This window comes from Narcine bancroftii, chromosome 13 (genome assembly GCF_036971445.1).
Source record: "Narcine bancroftii isolate sNarBan1 chromosome 13, sNarBan1.hap1, whole genome shotgun sequence".
Lineage (NCBI taxonomy): Eukaryota > Metazoa > Chordata > Chondrichthyes > Torpediniformes > Narcinidae > Narcine > Narcine bancroftii.
The window spans coordinates 79,662,889-79,681,545 of record NC_091481.1 but is presented as its reverse complement, the minus strand read 5'-3'; the positions used below and the strand labels follow the sequence as shown (position 1 = coordinate 79,681,545).

Here is an 18,657-nt window from a genome sequence, read left to right as displayed (position 1 = left end):
TTCTTCATTATGTCATTTGTGTGTTAGATCTAGGAAAAATCCTTTGACATAATGACTCCCAAGATCTTAAGTTTGCTCACCCTCTCCATCTCTGACACCCCATTGATCAATGGATCATACACCTCTGGTTTTCCCTTCCTGAAGTCAACAATCAGCTCCTGATTTTGGTGACATCGTGTGCAAGGTTGTTGGCGCACCATTCGGCCAATCTCCCGACTCATCGCCTTTTTTTATACAACCCACTACCGTGGTATCATTGGAAAACTTGTAGAGGGTGTTATTGTCATACCGGGCCGCACAATAATAAGTGTAGAGCAGGAGGCTAAAAACGCAGCCCTGTGGTGCTCGCAGACTGATGGAGGTTGTGGAAGAGATGTTCTTACCAGCCCTCATTAATTGTGGTCTGGAGGTGCGGAAATCCAGGATCCAATTACACAGTGGGGTGTTGATTGGTTTTGATTGCTGATCAGTTTTGAGGGGTTGATGGTATTAAATGCCAAACTGTAGACGATAAAGAGCATCCTAATGCATGCTGGTATGTTATTCTGAAGGCATGGTACCCACGAGAAAGTGTACCACCAGGAAGCACCATCTAGGAAGAAGGTAATGGTGAGGCCGCATCTGGAGAACTGCGTGCAGTTCTGGTCTCCTTACTTGAGGAAGGATGTACTGGTGTTGGAGGCGATGCAGAGGAGGTTCACCAGGATGATTCCAGAGATGAAGATGCTGGCCAATCAGGAGAGATTGAGTTGTCTGGGACTGCCCTCGCTGTAGCCCCAAGGACGCCAAGGTTGGACCTGGGTTCAAATCCCGCACTGTCTGTAAGGAGTTTGCACGTTCTCCCTGTGTCTGCACGGGTTTTCGCCAGGGACTCCGGTTTCCTCCCATCCTTCAAAACATACTGGAGTGTACGTTAATTTGGGGGGCCCACAGGCTGGAACGCGTCAGTCAGCACTGACATCTCCGTGCACTCAAAGACCACCAGGTTTCAGGCAGACCAAAGTGCATCTTTTAGCAGTTCAGGATGTCTCACTCTGTGTGTCCCCGGGGACAACCCATATATCAGCAAGTCCTCTGTCACACTGCTGCTGGGGATGAATCGCGGCAAGGTCCCACACATTCTTCTCCACATACTCTTAGCAAATCTGCACTCAGCAAAGAGCTGGGAGACCATCTCCACTCCACCTCAGTCATCTCGCATGGTGGTTAATGTCCCAGTTGTTCAGGAAGGGTCTGACTAGGAGGGATCATCTCACCTCCAGCCAGACCAAGTCCTGGGACATCTCCCTATTCATCCTTGAGGAGGATGTAGGGGAAAGATCTGCTGGCCCTCACCAATACCCCTGAGTGTTAAACCCTGCAAAAGTTAGTGGACACAGCCCAGGACATCACAGGCAAAACCCTCCCCACCATCAAGGGAACACCGCCGTCGGAGATATCAAGGATCCACACCACCCAGCACACACTCTGTTCCCATCAGAAAAGAGGTATCAGTGCCACAAGACTCGCACCACCAGGTTCAGGAACAGCTGCTCCCCCTCCACCATCAGACTCCTCAACGACAAACTCAATCAGGGACTCTAACTCTTGATTTTTTTCCTCAGTATTGCGCAGTCACTTTGTTTACATTTCTTTCTTTACACATGTACTTTGAGAACAGTTTTTTTATGCACTGCCCATAAGGGCAAAACCGCCGGGTAGCGGTTTGCGCGACACCTTTACAGCGCTAGCGATCGGGGCCGGACTCGGGTTCGAAACCTGTGCTGTCTGTAAGGAGAAGGCACACTCTCTCCGTGTCTGCGTGAGCTTTCTCCAGGGGTTCCTCCCACCGTTCAAAAAAACACTGGAGGTAACGCTTAATGGGGTGTAAATTGGGTGGCACGGATTCATGGCCTGTTACCGTGCAGTATTCCGAAATAAATTTAAAAATTTTGTTTAAAGTGGTGATTCTGCCTGGCCCGCAGGAAGGAGGATCTCAGGGTTGTATGTGATGTCATGTACTTTGACAATAAACTTGAAATTTGAACTCTTACTTATCTTTAATTATCTTTTCTACTGCAGAACTCCTGATTTCCTTTGTGTCTTTTGGCTTGGGATCAAAATCAACATTTCAGTCAAGGTCCCCAGCCTCTGGATAAATGGGCAGCCTCCATGTATTCCCCCACCAGACCCCAACGGGAGAACTACAACCCCCAGCGGCCCTTGCGAGAACCTGCCCCGCATCCGGCTCACCCCCCCCCCCCCGATGTCACCTCCTGTCTCTCCCATTCCAGTGCAACCGCAACCGAACGTGTTGAGTGACGGGCCAGCCACCCAGTGGGGAGGGAGGCCGGCGGGGGGGAGCCGACCAATGAGAGGGCGGCGCGGCGGCCGATCAAGTTAGGAGGGCTGGAGTTTTGCCCCCTCCCTCCCTCCCTCCCTCCTCCACCCACCCCTCGGCGGATTTTCCAGCGCTGTCGCCGGGCTTTGGATCGGAACCCCCCCCTCCCCCCAGGTGAGGGGAGATCGAGAAAATTCGACGGCGGTCGGGCGGGGCGGGCGGTCGGTGCTCGACGTCGGGGTGGGTGTTCGCGGGGTCGGGGCCGACGTTTGATTTTCCTGAGGGGAGGGGAGGGAGGGGGGGGGAGGAGGTAGGCCTCGGCCATCACCTGGGGAGGGGGGGCAGGCCCCGAGGTGTGCCCGCCATTTGGGTGGAGGGGGACCCGGGTGAACAACCACCCCCCCCCCCCCCCAGACCCAAGGACGTCCTCTTTCCCCACACACTCATCCCCAAGAGCCCAGCCCCTCCACCTTGTCACTGGGGGGGGGGACCACCTTGTCACTGGGGGGGGGGAGACCACCACCTTTACACTGGGGGGGGGGGACCACCTTGTCACTGGGGGGGGGGAGAGACCACCACCTTTACACTGGGGGGGGGGGACCACCTTGTCACTGGGGGGGGGGGAGACCACCTTGTCACTGGTTGGGGGGGAGACCACCTTGTCACTGGGGGGGGGGGGAGACCACCTTGTCACTGGTTGGGGGGGAGACCACCTTGTCGCGGGGTGGGGGGGACCACCTTGTCGCGGGGTAGGGGGGGAGACCACCTTGTCGCGGGGTGGGGGGGGAGACCACCTTGTCACGGGGTAGGGGGGGAGACCACCTTGTCGCGGGTTGGGGGGGAGACCACCTTGTCGCGGGGTGGGGGGGACCACCTTGTCACGGGGTAGGGGGCACCACCTTGTCACTGGTTGGGGGGAAACCACCTTGTCACGGGGTGGGGGGGAAACCACCTTGTCACGGGGGTGGGGGAGACCACCACCTTTTCACGGGGGGGGGACCACCTTGTCACTGGGGGGGGGGAGACCACCACCTTTTCACTGGGGGGGGGGACCACCTTGTCACTGGGGGGGGGACCACCTTGTCACTGGGGGGGGGAGACCACCTTGTCACTGGGGGGGGGGGGAGACCACCTTGTCACTGGGGGGGGGGAGACCACCTTGTCACTGGTTGGGGGGGAGACCACCTTGTCGCGGGGTGGGGGGGACCACCTTGTCGCGGGGTAGGGGGGGAGACCACCTTGTCGCGGGGTGGGGGGGGAGACCACCTTGTCGCGGGGTAGGGGGGGAGACCACCTTGTCGCGGGGTGGGGGGGAGACCACCTTGTCGCGGGGTGGGGGGGACCATCTTGTCGCGGGGTGGGGGGCACCACCTTGTCACGGGGTGGGGGGAAACCACCTTGTCACTGGGGGGGACCACCTTGTCACTGGTTGGGGGGAAACCACCTTGTCACGGGGTGGGGGGGAAACCACCTTGTCACGGGGTGGGGGGGACCACCTTGTCACGGGGTGGGGGGGACCACCTTGTCACGGGGTAGGGGGCACCACCTTGTCACGGGGTGGGGGGAAACCACCTTGTCACTGGAGGGGACCACCTTGTCACTGGTTGGGGGGAAACCACCTTGTCACGGGGTGGGGGGGAAACCACCTTGTCACGGGGTGGGGGGGACCACCTTGTCACGGGGTGGGGGGGACCACCTTGTCACGGGGTGGGGGGGACCACCTTGTCACGGGGTGGGGGGACCACCTTGTCACGGGGTGGGGGGGGACCACCTTGTCACGGGGTGGGGGAGTGGGGGTACCAGCTTCTCCCTGCTTCCCTTCATTTATTTTTGCCTTGCTCTACTTGCTGATGCTTTTTTAAAAAAATTTTGACATAGTCTTCTCTGCGTGGCAACCTGTTACAGGGATGACTCATTGGTTGGATTTCTGTAAATAGACTGTGTCAAGCTGTTTTAGTAAGTATAAATGCTAGTTTCCCTGAGATTTTTGGTTGTATCTGCATCCAAGGTTCAATTGGTCATCATGAGACAGGGCCACGTTATGTGAAATTGTTTCTCATCTGCTGTAAGGACGGATTCGCCATTGGCAGGGACTGCCCGAAGCGCCTCTTGCAGTCGGAGAGAGAAGCAAAAGAGAGTCCGTTCCCCCCCCTCCCCACTAGTGTGTCTGTAGGTTCGCCAGCGGCGCTTCCGCAGCCTCGTGGAGTCCGTCAGCGAGCCGAGCTCTGGATCCAGGACCCCCAACCAGGTCGGGAACCTTCTTCTCGCATCCCAGCCAGTTTCCGGCAGCCCGCAGCGAGTCCCCCGGCAGCAGCCCGCAGCCTCCATGGGTTCCTCGAGTCGCGTGTGCAATTCTTTCGGTCCGGTCGCCCGTCCCCGTGGGTCGTCTGCTTCGCCTTCACCCGACGGGGAGATGGTTTCCCCATTTTCTGGCGCCCCATGTCAGCCCTCTGCTCCCCTCGTGGCTGCTGCTGCCGATCATAGGTGCCGCCATCCTGGGCGCAGACCCTGCGGTTGCGAGATTTTAAATGAAACTCCAATCAGCTCCTTTAACGGGACACTCAGAGCCTGTGCGGAGCTGGCGGCAGTTGACTGGGTGATTGGACCCTGCAGAAGCGCTGTATCTTCGTGGTTCTGCAATGGCTCTGGTAGTGTCGCGATTTTGAACACCTTTCCGTGTTATCAACCGTGTAATGGTCCCCCTTATATTTGGCCCTGCCCATCTGAGCTTCGGACTGGATGTTCACCTGGGTCCCAGCCGCCTACCTAATCGAGCTTCCGACGCCCCCAAACGTGGGCTTGCCGCCCACCCGTCCAAGCTCCTGGCGTATCAAATGTGGAGGCAACTTGGTCCTGGCGGCCTGCCCATCCGAATTTGCAGCGCCTCGAACCCAGACATAACCTGGTCCTGTTCGAGCTTCCAATGCCCTGAACAATGCAAGTACTTACTGTGCATGTAATAGTCAACCCCCCTAAAAAATTGATCCCTAGAATTCAACTATTTCACACGTATATATGGTATTCTCCCACTGCCCTCTTCACTTTTGTATTGGTGTATTTTCAGTCTCATACAGCACTTTTATAATTAATGCACCCTGCAGGTTTGGTATATCATCAATAGTTTTCAAGATTCTGAAAGACTGAATCTTAAAAGTTGTACCTTTGACTAAAATGTGCAAGTGAGGTGACTATTTTGCATTGCAAGTGATGGTTTGATAATTGAGTTAGAGTGATGGAAAGTTCAATGTCTGGCTGCAGTATCTTAAATAACATATGAGAACACAATTTAAGCACACACTCTTCTCACTGCTACCATTAAAGAAGGTGCCTCAAGACTCACACCACCAGGTTCAGGAACAGCTGCTCTCCCTCCACCGTCAGACTCCTCAACAACAAACTCAATCAGGGACTCATTTAAAGAATCTTACTTTGGCACTTTGTTGATTTATCTGCTCTGTATTGCACAGTCAGTTTGTTTACATGTGTATGTTGTGTAAAGTTTATTTTTATTGCCAAAAAATGGTAATTTTGCCTCACCTACAAGAAAAAAAATCTCAGGATTGTGTGTGACATATGTGCTCTGACAATAAATCTGAAACACTTGGATACTTTGCAACTAGTGGATCATCTGTTGCTATTGCATACTTCTAAGGATTCTCAACCTTTTTCTTTCCAACTCGCATACCACTGCAAGTGATGCCATAGGTGCTCTGTGGTTGGTAAGGGATTTCTTAAGTAAGGTTGAGAACCATTGGATTAGACAATTTATGGGAACGCCACTTGAAGGCTGTGTGCTTGTGATGTACTGTTGGTACGGTGCATGTCATTCTCAGAAGCTGCTTGTCGTTTTCCATTTCTCATGCCAGCTGTGCCTTGGCACTCCTTCTGAGATGACTAAATCAAAGGTTGGTTTGAACTGTTGAGTTCCGAGTTACCAAGAGTTGTTTGCAATTTCGTTTAACTTCGTTGGTGGAATCCTTGCAGACAAGGTTAGTCTGTTTTGTATTTGAGCAGGGATTGCAGAAGAAACTATTTTTATTTAATTACTGTAAGGGATTAATTTCATAATGTGATTTAGTTCTTTATCGTTTGTTGGTTTTTAACATACGTATTTGCATCTGGATGGCTTTTGTTTATTCTCTTGTATGAATTATTATAATTGGGATAGAATCTCACTGTTTTTTTTTGTTCTCACCCAAGCCACCAAAATATCTGCGGAAAAGGTTGCAAACTTTATTGGTTATGAAATTAATAGCATTTTTGCGTAATTGGCTAGAGCAAGGATAAAATTGATCTTTTGATACCGCTCTGTATAAAATTTGTTTAACTTTTTTGCATGGGTGCGGGAGGTGGTCTTTGCTTTATTTTTTTCCCCCTTCTCCTCCCATCAACTGAGGAAACAACTTGTAACAGTGTTTTTGTCAACTTTGAGATTGATTTTTAGAATCAAATCTTGAAACACTGGTCTTGTATGGCTCAGTTGCATAGCACTCCAGTGTTAAAGTAACTAACCTTGTGTTCTTTTTGTTAGATATCAATCTTGCAGAGTGGGAAAATTTGATAGTTAATCAGATTTATTCATGGAAGAAGAGGTATTTGGAAGTTGACGTTTTGATATCAAGGAATTTTTTTAAATCTGAGTTGGTATTAATGAAAACACAAATGCTGGAGGAACTCAGCCGGTCTAGCAGCATCCATTTGAGGTAAAGGACATATTATCAACATTACAGGCCTGAGCCATTCTTTTGTGGAATAAACAATAAACAACGAAGACTGAAGGATGGGAGGGGGAAGAGTCCAGTCCAGCAGTAGGTGTTAATTGGATATGATAAGAGGAAAGGTTAGAATTGATTTTGGCTCCAAAAAAGGAAAGAGGCCCATCAAGTTGAATTGGGGGAAAAGGCGACAGGGGAAAGAAGAATGGGGGGGGGGGAGGGGTTGGTTTAACAGAAACCGGAGAAATCGAAAATGCCATCTGGTTGGAGCGTGCCCAGACAGAGTATAAGGTGTTCCGCCAATTTACAGGTGGCTTGGTCTGGCAGTGCACGAGACCGTGAACAGACACGTCAGCAAGGCAATGGGACAAGGAATTTGAAATGGATGCCCACTGGGAGATGAACGGAGTCAAGGTGCTCAACGAAGTCATCTCCCAGTCTGCGCCCAGTCTCTCCAACAGAGAGGAGATCGCAGCGGGAACACCGGATGCAGTAGATGACCCTTGCAGATTTACAAGTGAAATGTTGTTTTACTTGGAAGGACTGTTTGGAAGGTATTAGTGAAGTTTAGTTCATTAATTATAGGATAGTAAAGGAATGAGTAGAATAGTGTCAAGACCGATGACTAGCCAGTGATTCATAATCACTTCTATGTCATTCAGTGGAGCACCCATCCCTAAAGATCACTCGCTTGATTTCTCAGCCTGTTGATAGTGACAATGTGTGCACCAAAGTTTGATCAGTGGAGAGTAAAAGTAAGTTGTTTTCTCCTCGAATTCAAGTCACAAACCATCACTGCACAGTGCATGCAGAATTCTCTTAATTTAAAAAAAATTTAGACATACAGCATGGTAACACGCCATTTTGGCCCATGAATCTGTGCCGCCCAATTTACACCCCATTAGCCTACGCTTCTGGTACATTTTAAATGGTGGGAGGAAACCAGAGACCCGGAGAAAACACGCACAGATGCAGGGAGAACATACAAACTCCTTCCAGACAGTACGGGACTTGAACCCCATCCGGACCCGATTGCTGGCGCTTCAAAGGCGTTGTGCTAACCACCACGCCAAATGTGCCACCCTTCACTTTCTAAGATAGCTAATGGTTGTGAATTATATTGCAAAGGAGCTTTTATATCTTTTCCCTTTCACAAAGTCAACATCCCAAAAGCCCTTTTTCCATTGGTTTGTTGTCATACAAGTACTTTGTGCATGTGCTCCAAACTCTACTTTCTTCAGCCAAACAAGTACTTATTGTTTTTTTTAGTTGTAATTTGAAAAGTGTACACTCTTGTAATGTGGTAGCCACTCTGTACCCTTTTTCACTGGCACCTTGCCACAGAAATTTATGGCCAATTTGCTGGTTAAAGGTCCAGTGGAAAAGCAAATTGACAGCCTCGACCTCCTTCTCACATCCCCAGGATCAGTTGGCGCCAGCGTGCCAATTAACCCAGTGTGAAAAGGACAAGTCACGCAGGAAGTTTCTGGTTGAAGGTAGACTCTCCTCTCCCCAGGGATGACTTGTAGTCAATGTGGAAGTAGGTAATGTCCCAGTTAAAAGTGACCCAGTGGGGACAGCAAAACAGCTTTTTTAACTGGGACACTGAACGGCAATTAACTGAGATGCCAGTGAAAAAAAATGTGTGCATTCACATAATTTTGCTGAATGGTTAAGGGGTAAATGTTGACTGGGGTCCAGTTTTTATATAGTCCCATGGAGCTATAATAACTTTCTTCCCAAAACCAGTTAGTTAAAGCCTGGGTTTATCATTTCAAATGATTAATGGTGTTTCCACCAACATGTTAATTATTCAATACTGCTTTGGGAGTGTATGGATTTAAATCTTCACTGCCAATCTTGGCAGTGCACTAAGTGGTAATTCTGCCTCTCCCGCAGGAGAAAGAATCTCAGGGATGTATGTGATGTCATGTATGTACCCTGACAATAAATCTGAACTTTGAAAGGAATTTTCCTTGGAAGAGTATGTTGCCCATCTTGGCAATAAGTACAGACGAAAGAACAGGTTAAGGCTGAGCAAAATATGGTGTTGGTCTGCGTGGCTTGGCCTCTATTATGATGGCAGGTGCAGGCAAGAGTTGTATTAAGATGGTAGAGCTTCAGTTTGCTGCTTTCAGCCAATTTACATAGAACATTTCAGCGCAGTACAGGCCCTTCGTCCGATGATGTGCCAACCTATCTAAGCTTACTGTATCCATGTGCCTGTCTTAAGAGTCTTTTAATATCCCTATTGTACCAGCTTCCACCATCAATCCAGACACCCACGACTTTCTGTGTTATTTTTAAAATAAATTTTAAAAACTTGCACCTGACATCTGCCGTGAACTTTCCTCCCTTCCCCTCATGCAGATGTCCTCTGGTATTTTGCTACTGTCACCCTAGAAAAAGATGCTGGCTGTCATAACACTACTGTGCCTCTCATAATCTTGTAGACCTCTATTAAGTCACCTCTCATTCTCCGTTGCTCCAAAGAGAAAAGCCGAGCTCGGTTAACCTTGGCTCATAAGATACCTTCTCCGATTCAGGTAATATCCTGGTAAATCACCTCTGCACCCTCTGCAAAGCTTCTACATCCTTCCTGTAATGAGGCAACCAGAATTGAACACAATATTCCAAATGTGGTCTAACCAGACTTGCAGAGCTACAACATTATCTCACAGCTTTTGAACTCAATCCTCTGCATACCATAAGACTTCTTAACTACTCTGTGTGCAATGTTGAGAGATCTATGGATTTGGAGTCCGAGGTCCCTCTGTCCTTCCACTGTTAAGCATTCTGCCATTAACATGTACACCACCTGACTTTTCAAAATGCATCACTTCACACTTAACTGGATTGAACTCTGTCTGCCACTTCTCTGCCCAACTCTTCATCCTATCTATAAAGTTGTAACCTATGACAACCTGGTACACTATCCAACCTTTGTCATCTGCAAATTTACTTAACCTTCCACCTCTTTGTCCAGGTCATTTATATTTTTTAAAAATCACAAAGTGCAAGGGTCCCAGAATGGATCCCTGCGGGACAACGCTTGTCATTGACCTTCAGGCAGTACATGTTCCATCTATAACTATGCTGTACTTTCTTCAGGCAAGCCACTTCTGAAACCACATAGCCAAGGATCCATGGATCCCATGTCTCGTGGCTTTCTGAATGAGTCTACCATGGGGAATCTTATCAAATGGTGTATCAAAATCCATATACACCACATCTTTTCAAATTTTTTGGTCATTTGCTCAGAAAACTCGATTAGTCTCGTGAGACAACAATGAAGCCATGCTGATTATGCCCAAGAAGACTATGCTTCTCGAAATACTTCTAAATCCTGTCCCTAATAATCCACTCCAATAGTTTGCCCACAACTGGTGTAAGACTCGCTGGTCTATAATTCCCAGCATTATCCCTGTTACCTTTTTAAAACAAGGGGTTTTATTTGCCATTCTCCAATTTTCCAGTATCTCCCCTGTGCCAGGGAGAGGGCAAAGATCATTGCCAATGCCCCAGGAATCTTAGTAACCTGAATGTTTTTAAGAAAATGACACTGTGTATATTCAAGAGGGAAATGTTTGTGTGTATTTTGGTTAATATGGTTCATAGTGTGAACTTCCTCTTTCTTAACCTCATTGTGCTCTAACCTCTCCTACCTCCTCTGCCTCCTGGCACATATTCCCTCCTTTATCATTAAGTGGCCCTACCTTTACTCTAGTCATCCTTTCGTCTGTGCTTCTAGCATACTGTTATTACCACTTCCTTTTATCGTATCTAAATAGAGTTCGGCAGCCTTGCCAAAACCCCCCTGTATCTAGCACCTATGGGGATTGGTAGATGCGTATTTTATGGTTGCTTGAGACTTGCTTTTCAAACTTCTAACTAATATATCCGCATTAAGAATAAACAGTTTAAAAGACAAAAATACTATACGTAAACTGAACAAACTTCCCTTGCATTAATTTATAAATCTTAAAGCATTTTACTTTATTTTCAGTCATATTATTTGAAAACATTTAATCATCGCTGCATCTGCAGGTTCCTCCCCCTCCACTGAGCTGCCCGAAAGATGGACAATAACATTATAAACTATTAACCCCCCCCCCCCTGCAAACTCCACAAGTTTATAAATAAAGCCTCTGTCTGGTGCAACTCTCACTAAGCAGGGATAAGGAGATCATTTGAATGTCACCCCAATGGCAAGTGGCCTCAACCAGCTTGTCATCCTGGGTGACACCATTGCCGTTTCACACCACTTTATTCCAACAGCTGTTACGAGCAAAGCCTGACCAAGGCCCTCCGCTGGCTGAATATTTGCTCCCACCTTCCCCAAGGGTTTATATGTTACTTCAGAGAGCATTTACTTTTATAATTTTAAACTCGTGTATTTTTTTAACCCATTATTTTATTCTTATTTATTTTAATTTTTTAAAATTTATTTTCCTTGACTTTTTGCCGGTTGCTTGAGGCTGCCGGTTGCTTGAATTTCAGTTACTAGGGGTTTTACTCTATTCTGCCTTATTATACAGACTTCTACTTTTGAAAGTGAAAGAGGCTTCAGTTTAACATTGGAGTAGGCCACAGTGCCCCTTCTGTAAATCAGAAATATAGAGTGGGTAGGTGAGATAAGTTGGAGCTGAACCCCTCCTGTATTATGAACCCTGAATCTCTCCACTGCATGGTGGCTCAGTGGCCTGTCGTATATTTAGTTTTTTTACTTGGATTGCCAGATACTTTCGGAATGAACCCCAATGTGTACATCTATCGATAGTGTCTTTGTTCCTTTAAAGGAGCAAGTTAGTTGTGTGAACACCCTGTTTTCTGCTCTTTTGAAGTACTTTTCTAAGATGTGCGGTTTCACCAACACCATCACTGTTGGTACTATTTTGGTACTATTTAGCAATAGAAGTATAATGTGGGCGATAGGGCTTGGATTTGTGCATTCTCTTGGACTGGAATCTTTAATGTTATAATTATTCTTGCTTCAGTGGAGGATTATTGATACTAAGCAGCTGAGATCCATGCAAGTGTATGCTAGCTTGTTTATTTATATTGTTAAACCTCTAAACTAGTGATAATCCACATTTTTTTCCACTTGTATACACCTTAAATAATCCTTTACTAACCACAGAGCACCTATGGCATAGGATGACATGGTGCTCTGTGGTTAGTAAGGGATTACTTTAAAATGGTATGTGAAGGTTTAGATTAGAACCACTGCTCTTAAGCATAGATCCTGGAAGAGATTGGAGGGCAACCGTGTGGCTGCTACAAGCATTTATGATCTTGTGCTGCCTTCCTTTCCCCTACCCTGTGGCATGAGAAATGTATATATTTTTGATGTGATCCTGTTTTATTTCTCCTCTTTGGATCAAGATATTTTATTAGCTATTGGATCTATTTCTTGATTTTTCTGTACCACCACATTTATAATTTGATCTGCAGAGCAGGTGATGGTTTGGGTGTTCTAACAGTATTCTAACCCCTGTTGCACAGATTGAGGAAAGGGATGTAGAAATGGTGAGGGGAGTTGTACTAATATCCATCCTCTCCAGTTTAGCTTGGCTTTGGCAGATAAGATGATGAATTGGTGGTGTGCATTCATCCTGCATCCCTTCATGAATTAGGGCCTGCTAACTTTGATGGGAGAAGCCAACATGATACTCAGGTAGATGGTGTGGTGAAGAAGGCATTTGGAATGTTGGCCTTCATAAATCGGAGTATTGAATTCAAGAGTAGGGAGGTTATGATGAAATTGTACAAGGCATTGGTGAGGCCAAATTTGGAGTACTGTGTACAGTTTTGGTCACCAAATTATAGGAAAGATATAAACAAAATAGAGAGAGTGCAGAGAAGGTTCACGAGAATGTTGACAGGATTTCAGGGTCTGAGTTACAGGGAAAGGTTGTGCAGACTGGGGCTTTTTTCTCTGGAGCGTAGAAGATTGAGAGGGGACTTGATAGAGGTGTTTAAGATTTTAAAAGGGACAGACAGGCTTTTTCAATTAAGAAAGGGGGAGATTCAAACTAGAGGACATGGTTTAAGATTGAAGGGGGAAAATTATAAGGGGAACATGAGGGGAAATTTCTTTACGCAGAGGGTGGTGGGGATGTGGAATGAGCTTCCGGCAGACGTGGTCGAGGCGGGATCATTGGTTACATTTAAGGAAAGACTGGATAGTTACATGGATAGGAGAGGACTGGATGGGTATGGACCGGGTGCTGGTCAGTGGGACTAGGAGGGTGGGGATTTGTTACGGCATGGACTAGTAGGGCCGAACTGGCCTGTTCTGTGCTGTAAGTGGTTATATGGTTATATAGGAGAAAATAGGTTGGTGATCCTGTTACAGATCATTTGTTAATTAGTGTGCCAGCAAAAGTCTAAAAAGTGTCTGATTACAAAAATCAACACAATCACTTGATCTTTTTTAATTAAAAAAGATGTGCTGTACTTGAAACTATCAGCCACTTTGTTGAAGGTGCACAATTTGCCTTCACTTTCTTGCTTCGAAAGCGACCCAAACTTGGCCAGCATCCCTACAAGTGTTGTAAGTTCAAGCATTGTGTGCTCAAAGTACTTGTGCAAGTTTTCCATATTTTTCTCAACGGGCCAAATACTCTGCTCTGTTATATATTTGACAGTTCTCACCGCTTTCCTGTCAGTCCCATTTCCTACAATTCCCCTCAACCTACTTTCTTGCCCATCGACTCCCTCAAAATCTTCTGCCACCCATCCACCAACGTGCACTGAGTAATTTACCAAGCATCTTTGGGATGTTGGAAGAAATCTGTGCAATAACAGGTAAAATAGTGCTGTAACAAACTGATTTGAGAAGTGCAGTAGAATAGCCAAGTGGAATTGTGGGAAAATGAGGGCAATTCATTTCACTTGGTGATCGCTGTTAACGCTTGTGTTTCGTACTCATTTCTAATTTCCCCTAAACAGTGTGTGCCATTTTGGTCAGTAGTCAACTATGTCGCTGGCTATCAAAACCCACATAGACAATGTGGATTTCATTATTTGAGGCATTTTAGATTTTATATAATAATTTAGTTCACTTCCCATTATTAACATTCTGAACATCATGACTGAGGCTGTGTTTTATTCCAGAATTGGATTTAAACTTTTTAACTGGTGAAATTTGGTGTTTCTCTAGATCAAGGGTGGACCACCTTATTTTTTAAAACTCACATTCCATTTTAAATAATCCCTATGCCATAAGTGCTCTGTGATTAGTAAGGGATCACTTAAGGTGTAGGTGAGTGGAAAGAAAAAGTTTGAAAACCACTTTTAATCGTATCTAATTGACTCGTTATGTGCAGGGTTTCAGGACTCCAAAGGAAATGGGCCAATGACAGTTTTTCTCAAGCAAAATATTTCTGTAACAGTTGGGTCTAGAGCAGTCGTTCTCAACCTTCCCTTCCCACCCTAAGCAATTCCTTACCAATCTCAGAGCACCGATGACATAGGGATTACTGAAGGTAAAATGAGTTTTTTTGTGAAAGGTTGCCCACCCCTGTTCTAGGTCATTAGTCCAGACCACTAGATAATTATTTTGCTACTGTTCTTGGAAGCAGGGACAGTAAAAGCCCAATTTATCTCAGGACCAAGTTGGAATGCAGGAATATGTCCATCATAGTTCAAGACTTGCAGCTAAATTATAATACCACTGGTAATCTGCCATTTTACTTTTGGGTAACTTGTCTCTTTTATTGTAGGGATTCAGAAAGGTGGCCTTGACATTTTTTTTGTGGGATTGAGATGACTTGGCTTTCCCTGATAGCTAAATATGGTTCTTATTTATGTATAAAATTATTGGAAGCAAGACATTCCATGCAGAGGAATGTGGTATATACAGGCAACTTATATTGGTGATATTCATTCAATGGTATGCAATGTCTATCTTACTGCACTTGTACCTACATGATTTACCCAGCTCTGTCCTGAAATGTTGCGTGAAATCAAAGGCGGGGAGATACTCTTTACCTGGTTACATCTGCAGTTATCTAGTGAGTCCTGATTTGTTTCGTGCTAATGTTTCATACCCACCAGTGTCGGACTACTCTATCCTCATAGAACTTGCAGGCAAACGTGTTCCTGCCCTTGCCTGATTTTTTTTTTTCTTTTGAGAAATGCTCAAATAAATTTATGGATCTGAAGAGGAACTTCTGAAAATTTGAGACACACTTGAGACTTCAGACGCTGGAGTCTGGAACAAAAGACATTCTGTTCGGATCAACTCTGGTTCAGCATCAACGGGGAAAGATCTTGAGTGATTGTAACCCAAAGCCTCGACCATTTCTTTTCTCCCACTGATGCTGCTCGACCTGCTAAATTCTTCCAGCACATTGTTTTTCTTAACTTCTGAAAATTTGTTCTCCTTGTTTCATAAAGGCCTCGGCTGTTTGCTTTTCTGCCCTTGTAATTCCCCTACTGACTAATTTGCCTCCAAATTGAATTTATCATCAAACTTCTTGACCTGTTTGGCACTGCACTAGAATCACAATTTATTGTCATGAACATATCACAAAATGTATTGTTGGCAACTTTGCTACAAATTACATTTCAAAATAAATAGTGCAAAATATAGGAGAAAGTGAGGTAGGGTCTGGTTCATTGTCCATTCTGAAATCTGATGGCAGAGGGGAAGCAGCTGTCCTTGTGCCATTGGGTCCTCATCTTTAGACTCCTGTACCTCCTTCCTGATGGTAGTAGTGGGGGTCCTAGAGGATAAAGGCTGCTTTCTTAAGACACCGCCTCTTGTAGTCACCCCTCAATGGAGGGATGGCGCAGGCTGAGTTAACAGCTCTCTGGAGTTTTCTCCTTTCTGTGCATTGGCACCTCCATACCAGACAGTGATGCATCAGTCAGAATGTTTTTTCATGGTACACTTCTAGAAATTTTCAAGAATCTTTGGTGACTACAGCTCAGTTATCCATTGTAACCTTGAAGCAATGATCTGTTATTGTGTAAGTAACAACTATGTAGATGTAAGATTATTTATTATTAGACGGACAGTATCTGTGTCGAAATGTCTGAACAAATCTCTGCAAACTAACTTGGCATTTTGTGGAGGAAGCAATGTCTTTCTGAGCTCCTGACTTCAGAGTTGTCTCTTTTGTGGTGAATTGTTGCTGGATGTTGGACTGGGGGCTATTAGAAATCTTGTTATTGACAAGTGAATATGAAAGGACAAACTTTCAGCTTTGGAAGGTCTGAATAGACCGTTGTTTTTGAAGCCAGTAGAGTTTTAATTTTCAGATTCAGTTTTGAATGAGACCATTTGAAGAGCTGTGGGTCACGGTCCACAAACTGGGGAGTTAGATGTGTTTATAAAAAAAAAAAAAAAAAAAATTTGAAAGGAAATTTTGTACTTTTGGAAGAAAAAAAATCATGTTGAAGAGCCTGTTTTGGAATGATGTAGCTCTCCAAACAAATTGGCTGGTAGGAAATGTGCTGAGGTGATTTAAGGCAGTTCCTCTGTCAGGTGAAAAAAAAATCAAGAGCTTCCAGTGGAACCTAGTATATTGACTGCCTGCTCTCCAGTTTATCACATCCCCCCTCATGTATTGTCCTTATAGAACTAGATATCTCCCTGAGAACAGTTCAAAATGATGCTAGTACGAGCACATCATAGCCAAGTCAGATCCCACTCTGACCTACTTCCTTGTACTGTGAAGCCAATAGTACATCCATTTTGACCAAGGGTCAGTCATTGAATCTCATGGTCTTTGCGGTTCAGTCTTGGCCAAATCACGGAGCTATTGTAATATATTTGGAAATTAGTGGTATTCTTAATAGCAATGCAACTTTGAAATAAAATCAGCGTCTTTTTCTGTACGGTCAGGTTCCTGACCAAATGTTTTGTTTCCTTTTGCGGCAGCGCTATTGGAAACGATTTACACTTTGTGCAGATTTCTTTCTCTATCCAGTATGTGCCAGCACTGAGTGCTCTTTGAATGTTAATGAATCCAGATGTGGGTGGCTTTAGGAATGATGTCATACATTGATGGAACTTCAGTTCTTGGCTAACAACTGCTCCAGATGGGGCTGGTTGAGGGGTGGGGGGCGGCACTGCTGTGGGTTGGATTCTTGGGAAAACTTCTATCGAGCTATTGAAATCTACAAACTGGATTAAGCTGGATGTGGGTGGAGCAAGGGAGGAAGGCTGGACAGTGGACTGATTCAGGTTTTTTTTTTCCACTCTGGTTCCCTAATTTAGATCCAATAGTCTGAAAAATGAGAGCATTTTTCAGGTGGGTGTAATTATTCAATGGTTTGTTCAGAATGGTATTTGCAGATATCTGGGGTCAGAGTGGAATAGAGTCTGTAGCCAAGAGTATGGGGAAGGGAGAATGAAATGTGGAAAATTGCTGAATGAATACATTTAAAACTGTCTGTTTGCTATTTCTATATTTATTTTGCCTTTTTTGTCTTTTGATTTTTAGTGACAACATGAAGCCCTAAACTGCAAGAAACAAGGAAAAAATTAAGTGCCGAGTTTACAGCAGTCTCCTGACAGAAGTTGGCTGAAGTTGTTTCTCAGTTCAGTTTCCAGTGTTGAGTAGTTCTCCCAGACTATTGCATCTGGGGGGAGGGGGTGGGTGGGTGGGGGTACAAGGCAAAGAAAGGGGGGAAATATTTCAAAACAACCCCCCCCCTCCCCCGTATATATATATATATAAAAAATGTTTTGACAGAAAATACATCAATTGTTTCAAAGACTATAGTCTTGCGACCCAAACTGAAAACATGTGACATTCTCTTCTTGGTGTTGGGTACCCGAAGAAAAGAAAGACAATCGTGCAGGCTTGCGATCATGATGTTTCGGGATCAAGTAGGTGTGTTAGCTGGGTGGTTTAAGGGGTGGAACGAATGTGAACAGACAGTAGCCTTGCTATCTCTGCTAAAGAGGGTCAGCCGGACCCAGGCTCGATTTCTTCAATTTGTTTGGAGCACTCGCTGGTCGATTGCACTGAAATCCACACACTGGAGAGAGAGGCTAATGACGCTGGTAAGTCTGTTTGACCAACACGTTCTATAATTTGCATAGTGTTAATATATAAATTTTAATGTGAGGACTTCCTTGCCTTGTGTATTTTGCTGCAGGTATTACTGGGTGATCATTGCTGGGCTTATCACAAGCCAAGAATGTAGAGTATATTACGACTAAGTGTTATACCTCTTTAATCCGGCAAAGTTGGGAACCTGGCCATTGCCAGACCACAGAAAATGCCGGGAAAACAGAAATTGACCCCGAAGGAAGCCCACTATATAAACATATCCAAGGTAGAACAAAGCTTAAAAACAGGAAATAATACTGTGGGGCAGCACAGTTAGCGCGACGACTTTACAGCGCCAGCGATTATGACCGGGGTTCAAGTCCTGCGCTGTTTGTAAGCAATTTGTACTAATGGCAGCAGATTCAAATGTACCGGACCTTGGGAGTTGCCAGACCACGGAGCACTGGATAAGAGAGGTACAGCCTGTACGAGTTAAGAATTAGTCTTCCTGGTACTTTCCATTTATTAAATATGGGACTTGGCTGACAAAGCTTCCCTGCCTAGGAGCAGGATTTGTTCATTACCCCTAAGTTTGCTGACCACCCCCGGG

At 45.6% G+C, this 18,657-nt stretch overlaps 1 protein-coding gene across 1 annotated transcript in view; it reads left to right on the top strand.

Annotated features, from left to right (window-relative positions):
* The first annotated feature begins 2,397 nt into the window (after positions 1-2,397).
* LOC138747969 (protein Smaug homolog 1-like) overlaps positions 2,398-18,657 on the top strand; it is an 88,327-nt gene continuing 72,067 nt past the window's right edge. The window contains 3 exon segments of the mRNA XM_069907628.1: positions 2,398-2,494; positions 17,493-17,987; positions 17,990-18,058. Of these exon segments, the coding sequence (XP_069763729.1) occupies positions 17,864-17,987; positions 17,990-18,058 (193 nt within the window). The 5' untranslated portion in view covers positions 2,398-2,494; positions 17,493-17,863.